Raw genomic sequence first — 23627 nt, 5'->3', positions numbered from 1 at the left:
TTATCCCTACATCCAGAGTGTTGTTTCTTACATTAAAGACTGATAAATTGGACTGAGAGGCTTCTTAAGCACAACTTCGGCAAATCCAGGGAAGAGCACACAGGATTTAATTCCTCCAAGTCTGCGGAATTCCACCTAACTCCCTTTTGGAGGGTTATTCAGTTTCCACACTTTACCCGCAGTTCACCTTTCACCAGGCCAGTTCAGCTTTGATCAAACAGTTAACTAAAACTATAGACAAAGACAAAGGTCAAAAGCACCATTAGACACGGTTGTAGCAATTATATAATGAGCCACATGCGATTTTTCATTTCTTTAGCCATCGTGCAACCAATGTCTAAATGGCGTAATCTATAGCTTTACAACAGACATTCAGCAGAGTCAGCAGAAATGTTTCTTCATAATTGGACCAGCACCTCCTGCAGAGCACAGTCGGAAGCGGTTTCCACAACTGTTTCATTAAGACTGGGGGGAAACTGTTTGTTAGCCCCAGGCTGTAACAACACAAAAACTTTTTAAATGAATTAGCAGAAGCAGTAAACCCGGCACTTTTCTTTGAACATACACGGTTCCAGCTGTGGCCCAGCATTTTAATTTCAACTTCACCCTGCGAGCCAACACAAGGGGGAAAAATCCCCCCTTTACAAAGATACCAAGGCTCAGTTTTGATTGACACTGTCACAGAAATGTTGGTAGTATCTCTCAAAATATTTGGCTTACCGTAATTCCCAGCCTACAGTGCGCACCTGGTTATAAGCCTCAGCCAGTACATTTGTAAAGTAAATACCATTTGGTACTTACATACGCCGCAGCTGTGTAAAGGCCGCAAATGCCCACATTGAAACCGACATTGAAACACGAGATAGTTACTGTATTTTCCGCACTATAAGGCGCACCTAAAAGCCTTTAATTTTCTCAAAAGCTGACAGTGCGCCTTATATATGGATCAATATTGAGCCTTTAGTGCAGCAGCATCAAATGGTGCATCCGTAACCCCAGCCTCTACTGCAGCGTCTATTCTATGCGCCTTATAATGTGCTGCGCCTTATACAGAGTATGAAAAAAGGTTTGAAATAGGCCATTCTTTGGGGGTGCGCCTTATAATCAGGTGCGCCTTATATCTGGATCAATATTGAGCCTTCAGTGCAGCGCCATCTAATGGATGCATAACGTAACCCCAGCCTCTACTGCAGCGTCTATTCTATGCGCCGTATAATGCGGTGCGCCTTATATATGGATCAAAATTGAGCCTTTGGTGCAGCGCCATCTAATGGATGCATAACGTAACCCCAGCCTCTACTGTAGCGTCTATTCTATGCGCCTTATAATGCGGTGCGCCTTATATATGAAAAATGTTTTGAAATAGGCCATTTTTTGGAGCTGCGCCTTATAGTGCGGGAAATATGGTACACAGAGAGTTTAACGCTAGCGCTGTGCTAGTGATAACGCTAGCGCCGCGCTAACACACTGGTAAAAATCACAGAGACACGGCAGTAGCACGTTAGCGGACCGGTAAAAGTCACTCCCTCGGCACATAGATTCCACCGCTCTCACTCTTAACTTCTCGAGTGTCCCCTTCTGGCCGTTAGGGAAAAAAAAGCACAAATTAGCCGCATCACCGCATAAGCCGCAGGGTTGAAAGCGTGTGGGGAAAAAAAAGTCGCGGCTCATAGGCCGGAAATTACGATAGCGCAATTAAGTGCTCCTTGACTGCTGAGAGGTATTTCTATTACCTTCACACTAATACAATGTCAGTGAAAACTATAGCCGGGATAATAAAGGCATTGTTCATTTGGATGATTGAATATCTTTCACTCACTTTTAGTAACTGTGTCGTTAATGCGGAAGCTGCACAGGACCTTATCAACATTGCGAGCGTGGAGGAATCCATTTCCTCTCACTACAACCTGGAAAGACTCTGATGGGGGGGAAGGGGAGAGGGAAAAGAAACATCACCTCAACAAATGGTGGCGACCCAAAATTCTCGGGTGCCAAGTTTGCAATGCTCAGCGTCAAGGGAAAGCCCGCTTCCTCACCCCCTGCGCAGATGCTGGACGGTTCGGCTGCCAGAATCTCGATGCAAGACTTTTTCAGGATCTGAGGAAATGAGAGGGGGGGAGTCGGCATCAATATGGAAGCCTTACAACGGGAATAACTTGGCATTCCCAACAATGTTTTTGCAGTTTTTTTTTTTATTATGCTAATATCTCTCGCTTCCCGTCCCAGAGCAAATTTCAGCAAAATACACTTTGTGGCGTCGTCCTGTCTGTTGACACGACACCGCTACTTCAACTGTTTTTAACAGCCTTCGCCGTCCGCAAGGACGTTCAAAATAGATGGTAATGCGCTGCAGATGACGAGCCGAACGTATCAAAAGGCAGACGTGTTGTCACGACAAACTGTGCTTTATTCCCTGACAACAGCGAAGTCACGTGTGATCCAGTACGATATTTGATCCTGATCGGCCAAACGTGGTCTTCACCGATCAGAAATGGGAAAGTCGTCATCACAATAAAAAAAAAATTCTGAAATTCTATCCCTAGCAGACTTTCGTGTCCTTTAAATCTGGCATGCATCGAATTATGAGGTCACGTAATGCAAGGATTTTATAATATTTCAAAGTGATTTCCTGCGGGCGGTGTTGTAACCTCGGTTGTTTTCGCACAGGTGCCGTTTGTGCGGACGAGGGTGAAGTACTCACAGAATCAATGACGCCTTGCAAAGCCTCAAATCCGTCGTTGACGGGGAACACGTGGTCCTTGCTGTCGGCAATCTTTGCCAGCTGAAGGTGAGCGATGGGGGGAGAACGAGACGTTTCATTCTTTAGCACAAATAAATCCACTTCTTAAGTCATTGTCCAGATCGCTACGTTTGAAAACTCGCCACATATTTATTAACCAAACAACTGACAACATACATAATGAATACCATATTGTACATCGGTGTTTTGCTCTGCTTTCACTTTGCATTTTATATTGAACACAAAGCAGCATTAAATTAAGAAAATGATGTACAGTATATTGATAAACATTTATCATAAACCTTCGACATGTTTTGGGCTAATTTTCTTAAATATGTGTGTCTGGCTGACTTTTTTTCTAGCCGCTGTCTGTCAAGGTGCGCTAATATGGAAGTCAATATGTGTCACCAGGATTTGAATTTGAAATGCCACAGAAAACAGGATTTGAATTTGAAATGTAAAGTGATCACATTTTCAATAGTTGGATTTCAGTATAACTTTTCAACGTGAACAATTCAACTGGCTACAATTCGCTGTCTAAAATTCACCATCTGTCCCACCAGGCAGGGTTACTTTAGGTCAGAACCGAACACCCAGCCAATCGCAGTTCTGCTTTCTTAGTCATGTGACGTCATATCCTAAGAAAGCGTAACTGGATTGGCTGGCTGAGTGGTTGTGACCTGAAGTAACTCTGCCTGGTGGCACAGACGGTGAATTTTAGACAGCGAATTGTAGCCAGTTGAATTGTTCACGTTGAAAAGTTACACTGAAATCCAACTATTGAAAATGTGATCACTTTACATTTCAAATTCAAATCCTGTTTTCTGTGGCATTTCAAATTGAAATCCTGGTGGCACATATTTACTTCCATACGCTAACCCCATTTGTTGTCATTTAAAGCAGTGATTTCCAATCTTTATAGAGCCAAGGCATATATTTTACAATTGAAAAATCCCACGGCACACCAACAAAAGTACATGTCACCAAAAATGGATCAATTTAATTACTGTGTGTACTTCCTGCCATCAAATACAGGATTTTTTTTGTTGTCTGTCATCGTGCCTCACTGGCATAAATACATGAATAAAGATACATTATGTCTTGGAAATATATATATATATATATTTTGGCAATTACATAAAATTGGGTAACTTCCCACAGCACACCTGAAGAGCGCTCAAGGCACACTAATGTACCCCGGAACACTGTTTGGGAATCACTGATTTAAATGGCCTGAAGGGTTTGGTTGGCAGTGCTCTTTTTTTTTTTTTTTTTTAATTTGGCAAAAATTTTCCGGCCGAGTAAATGTAATCAGGAAAAAAAAGTAAGTTAAGATAAGTTTGGATACGGATGACACATTTACTAATATTGCCCTTGGGAGAGGCAGAGACAAGACAGTCTGGTTTTTTTCCTGGTACATTCTGAAGTCTGACTTTGCTCTCCCATTTTTTTCATATAAAAATGTCCCGTTAAAATAATTTTGAGAATTATGAGTTCAACATTTCTACATAGCAAGAGTTTTTTTTTTTTTTTATTGCAATTTTCAAGAAGATTAGTTGACAGGCAGACCCTGGAAACACCACATTCTGAGAGAGTTGTTGCTAGGTTTGGTGAAAGTGCATTTGCTGCTAGAGTTGCTTCACTTTGTCACGAATAAATGTGAAATATTTTTCACGTTTGGGAATACGGACTAAAAGTTGGAAAAAGCCACCTGAGTCTCATTGAAGTCCTTCACCCCGACGCAGTAAACTGTGGCCCCCAGGCTCCGGGAACGGTTGGCCTGTCGGGCGGGCAAAGATTCAAAGCACCAATAAGACGACATTCCGCACAGCGACCTGGATTCAGTTACATTGTTACATTTTTACAAGATTTTACGAAATCTATCCTCCTGTTTGTCATTCAGCTCAATGTTTTATAAGACATGCAACATCCAAGACCGTGCTGAATTTTTACATATTTTTTTTTTTCATGAAGTAGAATTATTGCTCTGGCTGTCTGACACACTTCACCTGTACCGGGCTCTTAATTAGCAGGGCACAGCAGGACGATCAAAGTAGTGATGTGGCGCCATTTAACAGGGATAGTGGTGCAAAAACACACGTTTCACCTGCTTTCAATTAGTCTGGAAGCCGATTTGTCTCACTCACCTCTCGCTCGGCGTAGAAGAAGAAATCCTCGTGCAGCTCTCCATCTGTCAGCGCTATAATAACGCTGGCGGTGCGATAACCTGCGGGTGCAAACCGCGTGATCAGATCATTTTTGAATAAATATGAGAGCTATGCTGAACATGCCTGACCTCCTGTTCAGCAATAATTCCTCATTATGAGCACACAGACAAATAGTGATGGTGCTTCAGTGTGTGATGATGCACACTCAGCTTCTTATTGAAGGTGATTTTAGCTGTGTATACTTCAAGAAATTTATAAAAATATTCGGCAAATGGCGGCACGGTGGGTCAGCTGGTAAAGCGTTGGCCTCACAGTTCTGCGGACCCGGGTTTGATCCCGGACCCGCTGCGTGGGTTTTCTCCAGGTGGGCACTCCGGTTTCCTCCCACATCCCAAAAATATGCAACATTAATTGGACACTCTAAATTGCCCACAGGTGTGATTGTGAGTGCGGCTGTTTGTCTCCACGTGCCCTGCGATTGGTTGGCGACCAGTTCAGGGTGCACAACGCCTCCTGGCTGTCGACAGCTGGGATAGGCTCCGGCACTCCCCGTGACCCTCGTGAGGATAAGCGGCAAAGAAAACAGACGGATATTCAGCAAATTATGACGGAAAAAAGTGTCATTTTATAACAAAGGTGCCTTGCAGTGTACCAAATAATTCAAATGAACCCATTAATTGGTTGAAACACCTTCACAAAATGATATAGATTGTTTAAATCTTTGGATATAACTCTGGTCATCTTTGGGGGTGGGCTTGTAACCAACCCTGGAAGGTACACCGTGGAAAAAAAGCTTTACTATGATAGTATTTCTTACCCCCAACACAATTTTAGTCACTTTCGATTCACGTCTGTCATTTATCTGTCTCACTTAGTGTCTTGTAAGAGGATTTTTTTTCATGACTCTTCCCCCCCCCCCCCCCCCCCCCCCCCAAAAAAAAGGCCTTAAATCTCCACAGACCCTCTGCCTCTTAAATATTTCACATGACGGTTACATATTGGTAAGATCGAGCATGACAAAATACTCTACGTAGGGAAGTAATACAAACCTTCTGTGTTTCCGTGGTATATCTGCTCACTGGCCTGTGGATCAAACACACGGACAATGAGCCGTCGAAAGAAGCTCAGCCTGTCGCAAGGCAAATTCTGTTTGCCTGACTGTGTCGTGTTCTTAGACGGTGAAGGTGAGGGTGAGATGCTGCGGCTCACCCTGAGGATGCCCTCGTGCATGAAGGTGTCTCCTCCTGGATTAACCCCCTGCAGCTCCTCCAGACCTTTGCGAATGCGTTCTCTGAGGTGGCCACCACAAAATACCCACATCTCATCTACTGCCAAATATTTATTCATCATGATACGTTCATACTTTTGGAAGGCAGCGCCTATGGTGCACATGTATTGATCGCTGATGAAGTATTTGAACACACAGCTATATTGCATATTCTCCCGCTTAGAAATCAGGGAGGGCTCTGAAATTTTCATCGTAGGTGTGAGAGAGATCATCGAAAAAGAAAAATCCGGAAATCACAACGTATGCTTTCTATTTAACGATGTATTTGTGTGATACAGCTGCAAATAAGTATTTGAACACCTGTCTATAAGCTAGAATTCTGACCCTCAAAAACCTGTTAGTCCGCTTTTAAAAGTCCACCACCAAAGTCCACGTATTATCAGATGAGACTAAAATGGAACTTTTTGGTCATAATTCCACTAACCGTGTTTGGAGGAAGACGAATGACGAGTTCCATTCCAAGAACACCATCTCTACTGTGAAGCACGGGGGTGGTAGCATCATGCTTTGGGGCTGTTTTTCTGCATGTGGGACAGGACGACTGCACTGTATTAAGGAGAGGATGACCTCGGCCATATTGTGAGATTTTGGGGAACAACCTCTTTCCCTCAGTCAGAGCATTGAAGACGGGTCGTGGGTGGGTCTTTCAACATGACAACGACCCGAAGCACAAAGCCAGGAAAACCAAGGAGTGGCTACGTCAGAAGCATATCAAGGTTCTGGCGTGGACTAGCCAAGTTCCACACCTAAACTTGGAAGGAGCTGAAACTCCGTGTTTCTCAGCGACAGCCCAGAAACCTGTCTGATCTAGAGAAGATCTGTGTGGAGGAGTGGGCCAAAATCCCTCCTGCACTGTGTTCAAACCTGGTGAACAACTACAGGAAACATTTGACCTCTGTAATTGCAAACAAAGGCTACTGTACCAAATATTAACATTGGTTTTCTCAGCTGTTCAAATACTTTTTTTCAGCTATATCACACAAGTAAATCGTGAAAAAAAAAAAAAATCATACATTGTGATTTCTGGAATTTTCTATTTAGATTATCTCTCACAGTGGACATGCACCTACGATGGGGGTGGGGTGGGTGCAAAATACTGTATACAGTAGCTCAAAGGTACCCACCTGTCCTCTGTCAGGCTCATCAAAATCTTGCCTTCAGTGGAGAACACGATAAATGACATCCTTAATTGCGGACTGTAGCAAAGTAGAAATGAACACCGTTAAATCGGCTAACATTTCTTGGAAGCTTCTCCATGCCAAAACATTGATTACTTTACCTTATAAATTTATGAGCTAAGTGCTCAACAAAGTGGTAGATTTCAGTCCAGTGGTCCATCACACTCCCAGATCTACCAAAAGGGAAAAATCACATGGTTAGATTCCAACATTTAACCTAAAAGAAAAGAGCTGCTTTCTAATTGAGTGCCTAAATTGCAACCAGATTGCTTTTAAAGAAGCAAATCAGTAAATATTTTACGCTTGAAGTCGAGGTCCCCTGAGGAATTACACTGCTCATTTCAAGTTACTGTTAACATCTTGATTATGCAAGCGCAATTAATGGAGTTTGTTATTCCAATCTAAGAAATGACCACTCATGAGGTTTCCTTGCTGTGGTCATAACTACCGTAATTCCCGGCCTACAGAGCGCACCAGGTGATAAACCTCGGTAGACAGAAAGAGTTTAACGCTAGTGCCTAGCTGTGTTTGGGGCCGCCCTAGCGGTGCTAACACGGCTCTGTTAACGCTAATGCGGTGGGGCTAACGCTACCGCAGCAACGCTAACGTAGCGGTGCTAATGCTAGCGCGGCACTAACGCTAACACAGCGACGCTAACACAGCGACGCTAACAGGGCGGCGCTAATGCTAACTAGCGCGGTGGCTGTGAAAAAAGTGGCGGTTTGTAGGCTGGGAATTATGGTGGTTCAGTGTTGACGTTAATCATTTTTACTCTTTACCTTCTCGTGTTGCTCCTTTCCAAGTTGAGCTGTTGGCATTCCTTTTTTTTTCCTTAATGTTTTTATTGGCCCGTAAAACAACTGCCATAAAGTTCTCGATATCCTGCGCAGTTAAAAAAACAAGCGCAACACCTCTGAAGAGCGGAAAGAAGCCATTCATCATACTCATAACTAATATCTATCCGTTACTACCAAATGACACCGAATCTAAATAGCTTTGATCAAACACAAAACAAACGTGCACGCTTGTAACTCTGAATCACAGTTAACGTCCTCATTTAAACTTTGCTTTTATAACCTCCTCCTTCTCACCAAACACCTATTTTTCCATTGTTACCATGACATACTGAAGGTTCCAGCGCGAAAAAAAAAAAGCCAAGACAACGGGGTAAAACATTGGAACATCTGGAGCCAATGAAGAATAGGCCGCGCGGACACCGAGAGATGATGAGGCGAACGCTGGGGCAGGAGGGAGGCCATGGTCGCCGTTCAAGTTCGGTCCATCCAGGAGATAATATCAAGCAAAAACGATAAAAGGAGGCAGTAACATGATACATGCAGACGTGCATGGACTTTGACACATGCATCAGTCCCAAATGGGAAATAAAAAAAATGGACTCAGACAACTGGACAATGCATCAGCGTGTCTGGAGCTGCAGGGCGAGCACGCGGGCACGCAGTCAAGTCCCAAGTCCCACGTCCCACATGCAGACATAAATGGGACCGATTTTTCTTGTCGGCCGACTTGGCCGGCTTGCTTTGCAAATCAAAATGGATGAAATGAAGGCTTTTTACTGTCGCTTTGAATCCAGGGAACTGACATTTTCTCCAAGATTGACATCAACTTTGTTTTTCTGTTAAGATATGTTAAAAGTGCAGCAATGTAAAGTTGGCAGTTTAGTCTTTCGAATGGACTACATATGGATACATATTTTGATTAGTACCAGATAGGGTAAAGTCCAGTTACTCATACAGTGGTACCTCAGTTTTCGAATGTCTCTTTTTTCGTACAAATCGGTTTTCAAACGAAAATCGGTATTTGAACGCCCTGACCAGCTGATCCACGACGCTGTGTTCTTGTGCTTTCTAACGCACCCCGAAAAAAACGGAAAGGACGTAACGCACGCATTGCATTGCTTTTTTCTTTTGTTCCATTAACCCTACCTCCAGTTGCAAGTTAAAATTTTTTGTACGTTACGTACTTTCTGTGCAAATAAAAAAAACTATCTGTTTTTTTCCCCCTCATTGTTGCTTGTTTAAAGTTATTCTGCACTTTTGTTAATAAAAAAAGTTTACAAGGCTGAGTCGCGACAGATACGACAATGCCCTCCCAGCCTAATATACTCTACTACTAAAGCATACATTTTCAGCAAAAATAAATATTTCTTAAATTATATAATTATAAATTATTTAATTATAATAATATATTATTCATTATATAAAGTATATAAACTATGCATGTGTCTCTACTACACAGTTTATTGTCAGGAGAAGCTAAAAAAAATGCTTTAAAAAAGGTTTGTTTGTTTTTTTCAGGCTTGGAACACATTATTTCATCTTCCATTCATTGTAATGGGAAAACGCGCTTCGGTTTTCGAACGTTTCAGTTTTCAACCGGCCTTCTGGAACGGATTGTGTTCGAGAACCGAGGCACCACTGTACATGCAGTCATCAGGTAGTTTATTAGGAACAACGTAGTAATGGCGCTGAATCAAAGTTCTGCCTTTGTACATTTAATAATGCTCAGTGTTTGTTTATTGTAGTTGGACTGTATCATCGTAAAAATGTGTTTTTACTATTTTCCTTTATTTTATGCAAATCAACTCAGCTAAATATTAGGCACACTCGCAGTTTAGTACAATTATCATTCGAAAGAGAGAACTCTGATTATTCTTGCACTGTATTTCGTGAAATTGTGCAGGTCTGCTGAATCAACTGTTTCGTGACTTAGCAACGCGTACAAAATTATTGCCTAATAATTTCAGGTTATGCCGACGAAAACAAACAAGTGCAATAATGGTTAGCACATGGAGATGTTTTGGTGCGCCAGGCTGGAATGTAGTTTAAAGCCTCTTGACACCATGGCAACATCAGCCCATCCAGACTCCTGCGTGACAGTGCAACAGGGGCCCTATTGATCAGTTCAACATTTCTGAAAACTGTCCCTTAAATATGCTTCAAATTCCACGGCTCGACATACTTTACGCTTTTTTTTCTCAGTTTTACAAAATATAAGAATGAATTCACGCAGCGCAACCGAACACGGTGTGCAGTCTCACCTCGCTGTCGTGCAACAGAGTTCGACTCACTTGTCCAAGACGAAGTAGAGGTCAAAGCCTCCGTAGCACGAGGACGACCCCGCCAGCCTTCGGTCCCGGCTGGATCCGGCAAGAACGGGAGGAACGAGCACCAGGGCGGCCGCAAACACAGCTGGAAACCAGGATCTTCCGCTCCGGCATGAAGGCATTATTCCGTGTGAAAATCCACCACAGGTTAAAAAAAAAAAAAAGATAAAGCCAAAAAGCACCTTTTAAAAAAAAAAAAAAAAAAAGAGCCAAGACGTTTTTTTTTTTTGTAGATCCCGCTGTCAGTCCTTTAAAGTTATGTGTGACATCCAAAATAAGCAATAATCCAAAGCAGAATTGTACCTCAAGGGGTGACTGGAAGTGAGCGAGTGGCTGCGGATTGGAGTGGACTCGACAGAGATGATGCAAAAGGCCTTCTCGAATCGCAACCTCCCACTTGAGCGCTCGGTTCACCACATGACCTTGCAAACCGGGGATCCTCTGACTTTTTAACTCTTCACTTTTTTGCTCCTTTTTTTTCTTCTCTTTTTCTCCCTCATGGCCTCCAAGGTGATGAAAGCGGGACAACGGGAAGGCCACCACCAATTAGTATAGTCTGCCCCCTAGAGGTGATAAATGACGTGAAACAGGTCTGTAAATTGTATTTATCGTATGTTGCCTTTTGTTATTGGATGGCAAATAACAAGGGCAGGCCTTTGCATATGCTGTACCAAACACTTATTTTTCTTAAAATACACCATACACCCCAAATATTAAACATAAAATTTGGACACCGTGCCTATCAGTAAGTGAAATCTACGCCCCAGTGAATTCCCGATGTGTTTGATACCTGAGCCTTCATTGTGGACTGAACAACTTAATCCACCTCTTGTATCAGCACAACATCACAACTAGAAAAATATCAACACAATACAGTGTACAGCACGCAACTGTACCACCATTTGAGGTCGTTTAAAATTAATATGCATCTAATAACGATAAAATAACTCCGACACGTCATGCTGACCACACGTGTGGATTTTTTTTTTTGTTTTTTAAAGTCTATGAACAAGTGGAATAGCGATTCAGCTGGTAAAAGCGTTGGCCTCACAGTTCCGAGGACCTTGGTTCGATCCCGGCCCCGCCTGTGTGAAGTTTTGATGTTCTCCCCGTACCTGCGGGGACTTTCTCCGGCAACACTGGTTTTCACCCACATCCCGAAAAACATGCAACATTAATTGGATACTCTAAATGGCCTCCTGCCCGTTGACAGCTGGGATAGGCTCCAGCACTCCCCGTGTCCCTTGTGAGGATAAGCGGCAAAGAAAAGAGATGGATGGAAGTCTATGAATACATTCACTGCCATTGGCGGTTATAGAAGTCAAATAGTAAAATTTTAACTGGGAGGCCTGCCCAGCAGGCACAAGACGTGGATTTTATGTTGAAACAACGTCCAGGTCCAACGTCGAAAATTTGTTTTAATATTGTATTTGTAAATTGTGACGATGTCACAATCTAACCGAGAATCAACGTGGAATCAACGTTGAAACAACGTTATTTGACAACGTAAAAAAATTCTACTGTGGAATTCACGTTGAATTTAGGTTGTTCGACGTCGCGACCTAAAACAGCCTCAATTGAATCCACGTCTTGTGCCTGCTGGGTGGCACTAATTAATATGTGCAGATGTTAAGTGTTGGCCTCACAGTTCTGAGATCCTGGGTTCAATCCCGGCCCCGCCTGTGTGGAGTTTGCATGTTCTCCCCGTGCCTGCGTGGACTTTCTCCGGCAACACTGGTTTTCACCCACATCCCGAAAAACATGCAACATTAATTGGACACTCTAAATGGCATCCTGCCCGTTGACAGCTGAGATAGGCTCCCTGCGACCCTTGTGAGGATAAGCGGCAAAGGAAATAGAAGTGGATGAATAGAAGTCTATGAATACATTCACTGCCATTGACTGTTATAGAAGTCAAATATCCATTTTAACTGGGAAGCCTGGCAGTAATTAATACGTGCAGATGTAAAACGGTTCTGAGGTCCATGGTTCAGTCCCTGCCCCACCAGTGTGGAGTTTGCATGTCGACCCCCCCCCCCCCCCCCCGTGCCTGCGTGGGTTTTCTCCGGGCGCTCCATTCAACATTAATAGGACATTCTAAATTGCCCCAAGGTGTAATTGTGAATGCGACTGTTTTGTCTCTATGTGCCCTGCGATTGGCTGGCAACCAGTTCAGGGTGTACGACGCCACTTCCCCGCCGACAGCTGGGATAGGCTCCAGCACTTCCGCAACCCTCGTGAGGATAAGCAGTTCAGAAAACGATGATGTCTCTGGCCCTGTGAATACATATTTGAAATCGTGTTGATGAAAGAAACAGCCCCATTGCTAATTTAAATGACATTGTCTACTGATTCTGAAGGCTGATGAGGTGAAATGTAATTAAATGAAAAGAAAATACCACATCTGCATGTACTGGAAGCAGTGCAGCAGATAAAATGCTTTGAAAAGAAAACGTAAGTATGTTGGTAGTACATGAATACAATCTATAGGACAAATATCGGAATTTGAAGTTGTAATGTAGGTCAAATTTGCGCAGTTTTCTTCTGTCAGACGTCACTTTTCATCAGACGTCAGTGGGTTCTGAGTGCACGCAACAGGGGGCGACAGAGGAAGAGCCTCAGTGAGCGAGTGCGGTTGATGTTAGCTTAGCTGACAAGACGTAAAAAAAAAAAAAAAAAAAATTTAAAGTGGTCCCTTGTCAAAGTAACAGTCGCCGTCGACGAACCCGGAGCGAGGTTGAATCGAGGCACCCGCACGACCGCTTCGCCACGATGAGCTTTCTGTTGTAAGTAAACTTGGCGAACTCGGCGTTGGAGTGCGTTTGTCGTCGACGATTTGCGGTTAACGTTAGCTCAAGTTCCACCAGGGGAAGTAACTCTGAAGCAAACCACCCTTGCTTCAAAAAAACCCTTGCTACCATTCCGATAACGATTAAAAGTACTTTTTGGCAGCCGCTTATTGTCATTTATCTGATTTTTATACGTGGGATGTGCTTCTTTGACCGTTCCGTCAAATGTCATTTAATTACAACTTGGATGCTAGCAACACCGTTAACGCTAGCATCAAGTTGGATAGCTGCCTTCGTCTGACGCTTTAAGCATTGTGAACGTTTTCTCTCCGTTTATATCGTTGTCCATGATGTTAGTTACGACCCCTCACCTCAGTTACTGCGAAAGACCAAATCATTTTTTGACCCACACTTTTGTTATTTGGCTGTGGTGACGCTCACATCTCACGTACTTGACGCGTTCTATGACGTTTACGTCTCCTATAAGTATCATGAACGGGATCTTTATTTGATACACGTCACAATCCGAGAGCTGTATCGAGATTTCTGCATTTACAAAAGATGAATGATACTCAGTTTTGATTACCACTCGCAAAGAAGTCTCAGTGAACGTCTAACCATGTCTATTAATGTGATTACTACACTATAAATAGAATACTAAGAGATGTTATGAAGATGGATTTGTGATAAAGTTTCTTGAATAGATCTCGGAACACTGATGCATCCACAGGGTGTCCATTGTCTTTACAATTGAACACCGTTACATACACTGTATTACAAAAGAACATGAATACTCAGGTCTGTGGAGATTATTCCAACTCGATAATTATTGGACCTTTTCGGTCGCGATTGAACAGAACATGTTTGAAGCCAATTCTCTATCGCGTATTCCAGATAATATTGGGGTATGTCTTTTGCCAAATGCGTCAGACTTGCCCGAGAGATTTCTGCAGAGAGGTCTCAACTATTTCACGCAATGTGTACATGGATTTGAGATTTTGGACGGAGCAAGACGCAATCTCAGAGTTACAGCAAAATGTTGTCAATAGATGCAAAAAAAGTTTGACGCCTCACAAACTTCATATTGAAATACAACAGGATAAAATAGTGGAATCATACTGTGCATGTAAGGCAGGGTACTTTTTACTTGGAAAGATCACGAGTAATATCATTGTGGTCTATAGAAGTGAGTGGGTGTATTCATTTGACTTGGCTCGTAATCGAACCCAGTACTCTTGTCTTAAAATTCGGATGCGATACAAATAGGCAAATAGACATTTCTCTTACATGACATCGCGCATTTAGTATAACCAACTCGACTCTTTGTCATAAAACATGACACACTTCATTCAGCGGTCACTGATACACTAACAAAGTGAAAGTTGTTCTCCCGCAATGTATAAAGCTATAATAATAATTCAATCAAACTCGGAGAAGATACTTCTTCCTCACTTACCTTCGAACGTACAACCTTGTGTTTGTTGATATTGTTCATATTGAGTTGTACGTGCGGTCTTCCGCGAGCCTTAATCCATCGTAGACACTTCTGTCAACTGTGTTTTAGACTTTGGAAAATGAATCAATCGAGCAGGATATCTTTCATCAGAATTGCACATTCCCCAAGCGCATCTGAGGACCATTTTCTTCGTAACATTAACTTTTCCGAGCGCCCGCTACTGACAACCAGCATTGCTTGTTGGACAATACGGCGAGAGGGGCGTGTAAAGCCAGGGGTTAAGACAATGCGGCTATCTGATTGGCTATTATTGTACGAATGATTGACAGGTCGGAAAAGGTCCATTGGTTTTCCCTCATTAAATTTGATTGTTTGTTGTCCCTGTTGTAGAAACAGAAAATTCCTTCAGCCATGCACAAATTGACAAACGTGACAATTCCATACTGAATCCTGCAGCTGATTGTTTCAGTAAACCATCATATCACATTGTGATCGTGATTTTTCTATCCTTCATTAATGGAGGACTTGGAATACACAAACTAATGGCGATTAACAAGATTTTTAACTACTGAGTCTGTAGAAGAAATCGTAACATCATCTCACCAATTGATAGTTTTCGACTGACGTCACACACCTTCCGGTTTAGGATGCGGCCGCCGTTTTCGATGGGTGAATTCAAGTAAATAAACAGTAACTAAGCAGAAATCAGCTCAGAAAGAGCGTATGAATGGGGGTGCACTGCTCTGTCTTCGGTTGCTTAAACCAAAGTGGGCGTTGTAAACCGTCCTTCTTTCGACTGCCATCTGTGATCAAGAACCAGTGCGAGAAAAATGAGCAGTTCTCAACCAAACTACGACAACGGCTATCTTGTATCAGGAGAGCCAATGTAACAGCCAAATCATTCCCTTATGTCAGGGTTTCCTCTGAGAATTTTGTTCTTGGTAGGTATTGGAATACATTTTACAATTTCACACCTACTCATTCCAGATAACTTTCCAAACTCTTTTTAGCCAACATGCGTCACTTTTAACAGTCGTACGAACATTTGTGTAACTCGGGTCTGCGTGCAAAAGCGACAGAGTGAACGGCGCGTCCGTAGTGAACCCATCCAACATGGCCGCGTGCCCGGATGAGGTCACGTGCTCAAACTATCTGTAGCTGTTAAGCAAGTTTGTGGGCAGTGCACTTTTCCCGCAACCGTTCATTACACAGTAAATCGCTGCATCAGACAGCTTTTCAGCTCCGCTTGTGTTTCTCTCCAGTAGCAGTCGCTCATCCAAGACCTTCAAGCCTAAGAAGAACATCCCAGAGGGCTCGCATCAGTATGAGCTGCTGAAACATGCTGAGGCCACGCTGGGCAGCGGGAACCTGCGGCAGGCGGTCATGCTGCCGGAGGGAGAAGATCTCAATGAGTGGATCGCAGTCAACAGTGAGTCCAAAAATAAAGGATTCAACAATTGTATGAAAGATGTTGTTTTAGATGATGCTGTGAAGCCCCATTTATCATGGGGGATTATCGTTCCGGAGTAAAAATCTGTGACATATTGAGACTGTATCAAAAACGTCTGAGCCTTTTACCCTGTTAATAAGAAAAATAATCTTGTTTCCTTTTTAATGTGTGCCAAGAAAATTCAGAATTGAAAATGAGCAGTTTCCTCTTTTAAAAGCTGGTTAATGTTTTGATGCATTCATTATTCAGTTTTGACTGGAAAAAACATACTTTTATATCAGTTACTGCTACATTATTATTAGGATTTAAACATATTTGGTAATGCATACAACAATAATTTTCTGATCAGTGTTAATGATGGTTATTGCTTGATTTGAGGTTGGAACCTTCTCTCGTTCTCTTCATTACTGCGGTAGACTTCGGTGCTGCCCGGCGCACAATTCCAAATTCAGACTTGTCTGTCGTGTACTGTGAAAAAACAATTTAAATGATTGCTTAAAAATGTACGATATATCGGAGGACTGAATGATGAAGTGCAATACAGCCGGAGATCACCGTAGTTCACAGCTCTAATTTAGTGAAGTGAAGAAATCGACCATCTTGCATGTTAGCGTATTTCTTTTTCATCATTGTTTCAAGATAAGTCACAAACTCCATGTATTTACTTTACAGCTGTGGACTTCTTCAACCAGATCAACATGCTGTACGGCACCATTACGGAGTTTTGTACGGAGGCCAGCTGCTCCGTCATGTCTGCTGGCCCAAGGTGAAACAATAAAGCGCAGTGGAGAATGCAAATACATTACAATGTACGCCTGCATATTCACAGTTCAACACCAGCGGATTCACCTATTTAGATTTTTATCTCATTTAAAAAAATGCCATTATAATCATTTATTGTTCACAGATATCACACACAAATATCAGGGGTTCGCTTGACTGCCTTGACCAAAATATGACCTTACTTGCTTGACTTGCTCCGTCACTGATATGTGGCGGTGCGGAAACTAAAGTGGGGAACTATCACTACCACTGCACTGTATTATTGAGAGGGACCCATCAATTATCTCCCGCTTTTCCGGGTCGCGTCGCTGGAGGACGTAGCTTCAGCAGGGATACCAAGACTTCCCTTTCCCCAGCCACTTCTTCCAGCTCTTCCGGAAGGATCCTGAGGCGTTCCCAAGCCTGCAGAGAGACATCGTCTCTTTCCGGTGGGACGTGGCCGGAACACCTCACCAGGGAGGCGTCCAGGAGGCATCCGAATCAGATGCCCCAGCCACCTCATCTGGCTCCTCTCAATGCGGAGGAGTAACGGCTCGACACTGAGCCCCTCCCGGATGACCGAGCTTCTCAGCCTATCTCTAAGGGAGAACCTGGAGGAAATTCCTTTCGGACGCTTGTATCCCGGATCTTGTTCTTTCGGTCACAGACCCACAACAGCCATAGGTGAGGGTAGGATCGTAGATCAACTGGTAAACTGAGACCTTCGCCTTTCGACTTAGCTCCCTCTTTACCACAACGGACGGATAGAAAGTCCACTTCATTGCAGACGCTGTGCCGATCCGTCTGTCGATCTCCCGCTCCATTCTTCCCTCACTCGTGAACAAGACCCCAGGATACTTTGAACTCCTCCACTTGGGGAAGGATCTCATCCCAGACCCGTAGAGGGCATGCCACCCTTTTCCGGCTGAGGACCACAGTCTCGGAGTTGGAGGTACTGATTCTCAAGAGAGGGACCAATAATTAAAAAAAAAAAAAAATACACAAAAACTAACTTCATTACATATCAATGTACATCAGTGTGCCATGCATACACAAGCATTTAGTCCGATAAAGGGCTCCCCTTAAATGAAAAACTCCTAAGCTGTTTCGTGGTACTCCTGGTAGTTATGTTTAATCGTCATGAGATATATGTCGTCCTCCCTGGACCGCGACAAAATTTTGAGAGCCTCTGAGCTAAAGGCTGATTTTGCAAGCAATTGTCTGCACTGAAATGACCAAATGTTGTCCTGACATTTGAAATGAGAAAACGTTTTAAATGGCAAATTCAGTAAGAGACTGAAAGCGGCCGAAGTTGACTCCCTTCGTCTGCTTGCTTTTCTTTGCTCAAATCTAGATCTGGCACTTCCTCAACCTCTCTTGCCGTGACTGTCATCGTTTAATCAGGAGGAAGGAAACCAGGCTCACTTCCTGCTCACCGAGCAGCTATCACAAATATACACGAACAGTCGAGATGGCGCTGCATTTCCTACTTCTGCTTCTATCTCATGCCAAAACAGTGTTTAAGCCCTTATGATCTTCAACCAAATCACGATTTCCTAGGTGAATATGAACTGTCTTTGCAGATATGAGTACCACTGGGCCGATGGCACCAATATTAAAAAGCCCATCAAATGTTCAGCGCCCAAGTACATTGATTACCTGATGACTTGGGTTCAAGACCAGCTGGATGATGAGACTCTCTTTCCCTCCAAGATCGGTAAGGTTTGATTTTGTCATGATTAGATCAGTGAAAACATTTTTCGGGCGATGCTGCCTGATGACTTTTCCTGGGTCCTCATTCATCTCTGTACTTGCGAACAGTACTGTATAAGACAGTCAGAAACTACTGTAATTCCCAGCCTACAGAGCGCACCTGGTTGCAAGCCTCACAAAGTACATTTGTAAAGGAAATACCATTTGATACATTCATACGCCGTTGCTGTGTAAAAGCAGCAAGTTCCCACATTGAAACCCACATTGAAACTGGAGATATTTACAAAGAAAGACAGTACACTAGTGCTAACGCTAGCTCTGTGCTAAAACTAGCATTAACGCCAACGCTGCGCTAACAAAAACAGGATCGGTTAAAATAAAACTTACCGGTAATATCACTGAGACACGCCAGTAACATAGCAGCAAATGCTAGCGCAGCATTAAAAGGGCTGGTAAAAGTCCCTTCCTTGGCACATATATTCCACCGATCTCACTCTTACCTTTTCCGCTCGAATGCCCCCTTGCGGCCGTTAGAAAAAAAATGCACAAATTAACCCCATCACCGCATAACCCGCAGGTTTGAAAGCGTGTGAAAAAAGTCGCGGCTTGTAGGCCGTAAATTACGGGAAGCATTCTTAATATTTTCTGCCTTTTTTGTCGCAAAGATAACCAAAATATGAAAAACACGCAGACAAGAGTTAAGAAGTGAATATTTCAACAAGAAATGCAAGTGTTAACGCAAGCGCCGCACTAACAGGGTAGGTTAAAATAAAACTTACCAGTAAATATCACTGAAACACAGCGGCAACATGCTAGCACAGCGCTAACGGGGCTGGTAAAAGTCCCTTCCACTGCACATATATTCCACCGGTCTCATGCTTACCTTTTCTGCTTGAGTTCCTACCGGTTAGAAAAAGTGCACAAATCAGCTGCATTGCCGCATAAACCGCAGGGTTGAAAGCGTGTGAAAATAGTCGCGGCTTGTAAGCTGGAAAATACGGTAAGCATTCTTAATATTTTGTGCCTCTTTTGTCGCCAAGATAACCATAATATAAAAAACATGCAGACAAGAGTTAGACGTGAATAATTCGACAATAAACGCCAGTGCTAACGCTAGCTCCGCGCTAAAGCTAGCAATAACGCTAGCACTAACACTAACAGGGCCGGTTAAAATAAAACTTACCGGTAAATATCACTGAGACATGCCACTAACACGGCAGCAACATGCTAGCACAGTGCTAACAGGTCCGGTAAAAGTCCCTTCCTCGGTACATATATTCCACCGGTCTCATTCTTACCTTTTCTGCTTGAGTGCCCCCACTTGCGGCCGTTAGAAAAACTGCACAAATCAGCCGCATCACTGCATAAATCTCAGGGTTGAAAGCGTGTGGGGAAAAAAGCCACGGCTTGTAGGCCGGAAATTGCGGTAAGCGTTTTCTTTCAGTGTATTAATAAATAAAACAAAGGTAAGCCTGTTCTGTATTTAGATGGAAGAATGTAGCAACTTGTGCAGCCCGAGGACAGCGCTTCAGCTTCTTAGCGCAAATGACCAATCTTGTGACTTTAATTTTATGGAACACTTTGATGAGGTAATGTGGTCAAGCACGCCAAGGCTCATCAGTTCTGTGAAGTTGTTGCCATCGTCTGAAAGTCTAATGAAAACTGGTCAAACTGCAGCAACTAAAAAGAATTTCAAGCAGCGATCCGGTCAATAAATTTGTTTTATACCAAGTAAAGTTGTTGAATCTGAATGTTTTGCACCAAAGGGGTTCCTTTTCCCAAGAACTTCATGTCTGTGGCCAAAACCATCCTGAAGCGCCTGTTCAGGGTTTACGCGCACATCTACCATCAGCATTTTGACTCTGTGATGCAGCTGCAGGAGGAGGCTCACCTCAACACCTCCTTCAAGCACTTCATTTTCTTTGTCCAGGTCAGTTCCGGCGTCACGTTAGTCCCCGATCGTATTTTTGTGTGTGTGTGTGTGTGTGTGTGTGTGTGTGTGTGTGTGTGTGTGTGTGTGTGTGTGTGTGTGAGACGGGGGTATTATTGAATCCTTCACAATATCACGTTTCAAACAAGCTTATTTATCTCTGTCACATGTAGGAATTCAACCTTATCGACCGCAGAGAGCTCGCGCCCCTGCAGGATTTGATCGAGAAGCTCGGTTCCAAGGACAGATAGACATTACATCACACATCTCTCCTTTGATTTTTTTGCTTTTGAACACTTAGTTTTTCCACCCTCTCTCTTTCTCTCGCTTTCCTCGGCTTCTGCTGCTACCTCCGCGACTTCGAGACTCAAAACTCGGTTTGTGCCTTCTTCTCGTCATTCCTCTCAGCAGCGCATTTGAATTGTACTTTTAATCCATCTGCTGTCTTGAAATACTGTCTGAGCCTTTTTCCGCTTATATTATTATTATTATTTTTTTGTCCTTTTTTCATATGAAGTCGCAATGTGTACTAAATATAATATTTACAAGACTGGTTAATGAGGGAAAAAAAGGGCTGTTTAGTTTTGAATTCGGACCAAGAAAAGAAGTGAAAATGAGCTGTTTCCACTTTTAAAAGCTGATATTTTATGCATTCATAACTGTGTTTTGACCGAAAAAAAAAAATTACATGATCATTTCCTGTTAGATAAGTGAAATTTTTTTAGCAATTATTGGTGGACCAAACCAGGCTACAGATTTCCGGTCCAACGTGAAGAACGGTTGACGTGCTCAGTGCCGTCTAAGGCAATACAATGCATTGACGGGTGATTGCGAGAAGCCTTTTACTCAGATATGACTCAATTTCTTGTCCATGTTCTCATAATTCCATTTTTTAAATTAAAATAGAAGATAGCGAGTAGGGCTTCCAGTAAACTTCTGTATAGTGAAAATACAAAGTGTAGAGACATTGTGAATGCAAATTTTTAGTCATTAGATTATTTTTGTTTTTGTTTTTGTTGGGTTATTTCTATGGTGCCGATCATTTGTGGAACTGATGACTGCGTTTCCTCAGTGTTGGTACTGATTTCCCTGGGGGTCAACAACGATTACCTCTGCGTAGCAAGAGGGCAAGTTCAGTGTAAATATTGTGGCGGCGGTCCTGTTTTGAACCTACTGCCATCTTTTTACTTAACCGATAGCAACTGATATTCCAGTGGATTTGGCAAAAATCGCTGCAAATGGATTTTAATTCCTGAAAAAAGACATTTCTGCCATCTGCTGCAGTAACCAGTCATTTTTTTAGTAGTTCCGTGCAACATTCCTTCTTTTATTTGATTTTCATGCTCATAATGCCCCTTTATGTGAATATCACACCAATCCATGTCAAATTTAGTCCCATAACCAGATTTATCACCGCCACATTTCATATTTTTTATACGTGTCGAATTACAGAGTGTGCAAGGGCTGGCAAATAAATTGAGGTTTTTTTTGTTTTTTGTTTTTTTTTTATCACGACCTTGGTCATTTTGACTGATAAAGCGTGCACAAATGTACAGCGTCTACTGCGTCCAAATCTTTTGCTGTAAATAAGATCAGCATTTTTATCTGATTGAAAATGGTGCCTTTTACATAATTGAAATGCCTTGATGTGACTGTATTGGCAGATTAGCAATTAAAAAAATAAAATGAAATAAAAAGGACAATGCTCTATGTCATGGGTGTCAAACTCATTTTTGTCCCGGGCCACATGGTAGGGTTTCACTCAGGGCCGTTATGACTGAAACCATAAAAACCTCTCATCGCCTCATATTTACAAATGAAATTTATGAACGCGTTGTTGAATCAGAAGTCAAGGGTAATGGGTTTTTCAACTGTTGTTCATGTTGGTAACACAAAAATACTGATAATATCTCTCAACATTTTCATTTATGATATGACAATTTGAAATTTCGGTACAGATTTTCACCGGAATCACGGAAGTTGATAAGCGTGATTTGCCTTCGCGGGCCACATCTGGCCCCCGGGCCTTGACTTTGACACCTGTGCTCTATGTTGTGAATTCATCACTGCAGACACACCCTTATATTAGTCACTGTGAACATTTACAAGATTGTTGACATTGATGTGAAAAGTTGCGAAATATAAAACATGTATTCATTGGCAACACTCTTGATTCAAGTCCTAGCTGTCCCTGAAAAAAAAAACACAGATAATAGGATTTGACGCTGACATCTATTGTCACGAAGTCTTTAGAGGGCCTGGTCCTTCCCTACAAGTAAATCACTTCCCTGTTCCTGGACTTGCTGCAGTTTGCCCACAGACCTCTATTCTCGGGTTGCGATCACGTGATAATGGCCGCCATTTCTACAGACAAGCTAGGCGTTGCAGACGACATCACCATGGCAACGTGCGCAGACCCATCTGTGAGCGGCGAGCGGCGGATGTTTTCTGCCTACTTGAATTCACTCGATGACGGTCGCCAAAGCTAGGTATGTACAGAAGATGAAACTCTGTGAAGGTATCGATCTGTATACTCTCCACGACGACGTACTTTCAAAGGATCTGAAAGACTAACCTGAAGTAGAATATCCGGAAACTCGAAATACCCGCTTACAAAATGACCAGAATAGACTTTAAAATAACCATTTGCCTTGTGTCCTCTAGCTTCGTTCTGTTCTGCACGTTGTAGATTTGCAAGCCACTTTTGTTGCCGTTGTATCTTCTCTTCAAGCAATCTAATCTTTGGAACACGGAGAAATCGCTTCCCGATGTCTCTTGTTTCCGCGATTTCCACATCCATAAATGCAACGAAAATCTGGCACAATGACGATGGACAGCTGACTGCTTGTCTGGAACAACGTCGGTCAAGTACCCAGATAACGAGTGTGACGTCACGTGCAACCCAGCCATTTGGTGTAGTCAATCCAGGTCTCCATTTCATTCTTAAGCATCTGGACTACCCAAGAACATACGGCAGGATATGATCGTGGACTTCGGGAAAGTCAAAGCACTCAAAAGACTACGCCATC

At 42.8% G+C, this 23627-nt stretch overlaps 2 protein-coding genes across 3 annotated transcripts in view; one reads left to right on the top strand and one right to left on the bottom strand.

Annotated features, from left to right (window-relative positions):
* The window catches only part of antxr1a (ANTXR cell adhesion molecule 1a), a 32977-nt gene extending 20489 nt beyond the window's left edge, over positions 1-12488 (bottom strand). The window contains exons 1-11 of the mRNA XM_061818610.1: positions 12145-12488; positions 10463-11061; positions 7476-7547; positions 7321-7392; positions 6118-6199; positions 5958-5991; positions 4888-4967; positions 4452-4520; positions 2702-2782; positions 2037-2097; positions 1820-1918 (exon numbers count right to left, since the gene is read on the bottom strand). Of these exons, the coding sequence (XP_061674594.1) occupies positions 1820-1918; positions 2037-2097; positions 2702-2782; positions 4452-4520; positions 4888-4967; positions 5958-5991; positions 6118-6199; positions 7321-7392; positions 7476-7547; positions 10463-10620 (808 nt within the window). The 5' untranslated portion in view covers positions 10621-11061; positions 12145-12488. The remainder of the gene's footprint in view (positions 1-1819; positions 1919-2036; positions 2098-2701; positions 2783-4451; positions 4521-4887; positions 4968-5957; positions 5992-6117; positions 6200-7320; positions 7393-7475; positions 7548-10462; positions 11062-12144) is intronic.
* A 604-nt stretch (positions 12489-13092) lies between these two features.
* LOC133500051 (MOB kinase activator 1A) lies at positions 13093-22308 on the top strand. Of its 2 annotated transcripts, none has more exons than XM_061818611.1 (6): positions 13093-13284; positions 16006-16172; positions 16866-16959; positions 18539-18672; positions 20435-20598; positions 20772-22308. In XM_061818611.1, exons 1-6 carry the CDS (start codon positions 13271-13273, stop codon positions 20847-20849), a joined length of 651 nt encoding a protein of 216 aa, XP_061674595.1. In that variant the 5' UTR covers positions 13093-13270; the 3' UTR covers positions 20850-22308. The 2 variants fall into 2 exon arrangements, with proteins under 2 accessions (XP_061674595.1, XP_061674596.1); XM_061818612.1 differs by having other exon boundaries at positions 13094-13284; positions 16009-16172.
* Positions 22309-23627: the final 1319 nt, after the last annotated feature.

Source organism: Syngnathoides biaculeatus, chromosome 4 (genome assembly GCF_019802595.1).
Source record: "Syngnathoides biaculeatus isolate LvHL_M chromosome 4, ASM1980259v1, whole genome shotgun sequence".
Classification (NCBI taxonomy): domain Eukaryota; kingdom Metazoa; phylum Chordata; class Actinopteri; order Syngnathiformes; family Syngnathidae; genus Syngnathoides; species Syngnathoides biaculeatus.
Note: the sequence above shows the minus strand (reverse complement) of the source record. Positions and strands in the feature narration are given on the sequence as shown.

Coding starts and splice junctions, on each gene's coding strand:
- LOC133500051 (XM_061818611.1), top strand. Junction 16,173..16,865: donor TGAGTGGATCGCAGTCAACA/GTGAGTCCAAAA, acceptor TTTACTTTACAG/CTGTGGACTTCTTCAACCAG. Junction 20,599..20,771: donor ACTTCATTTTCTTTGTCCAG/GTCAGTTCCGGC, acceptor TGTCACATGTAG/GAATTCAACCTTATCGACCG.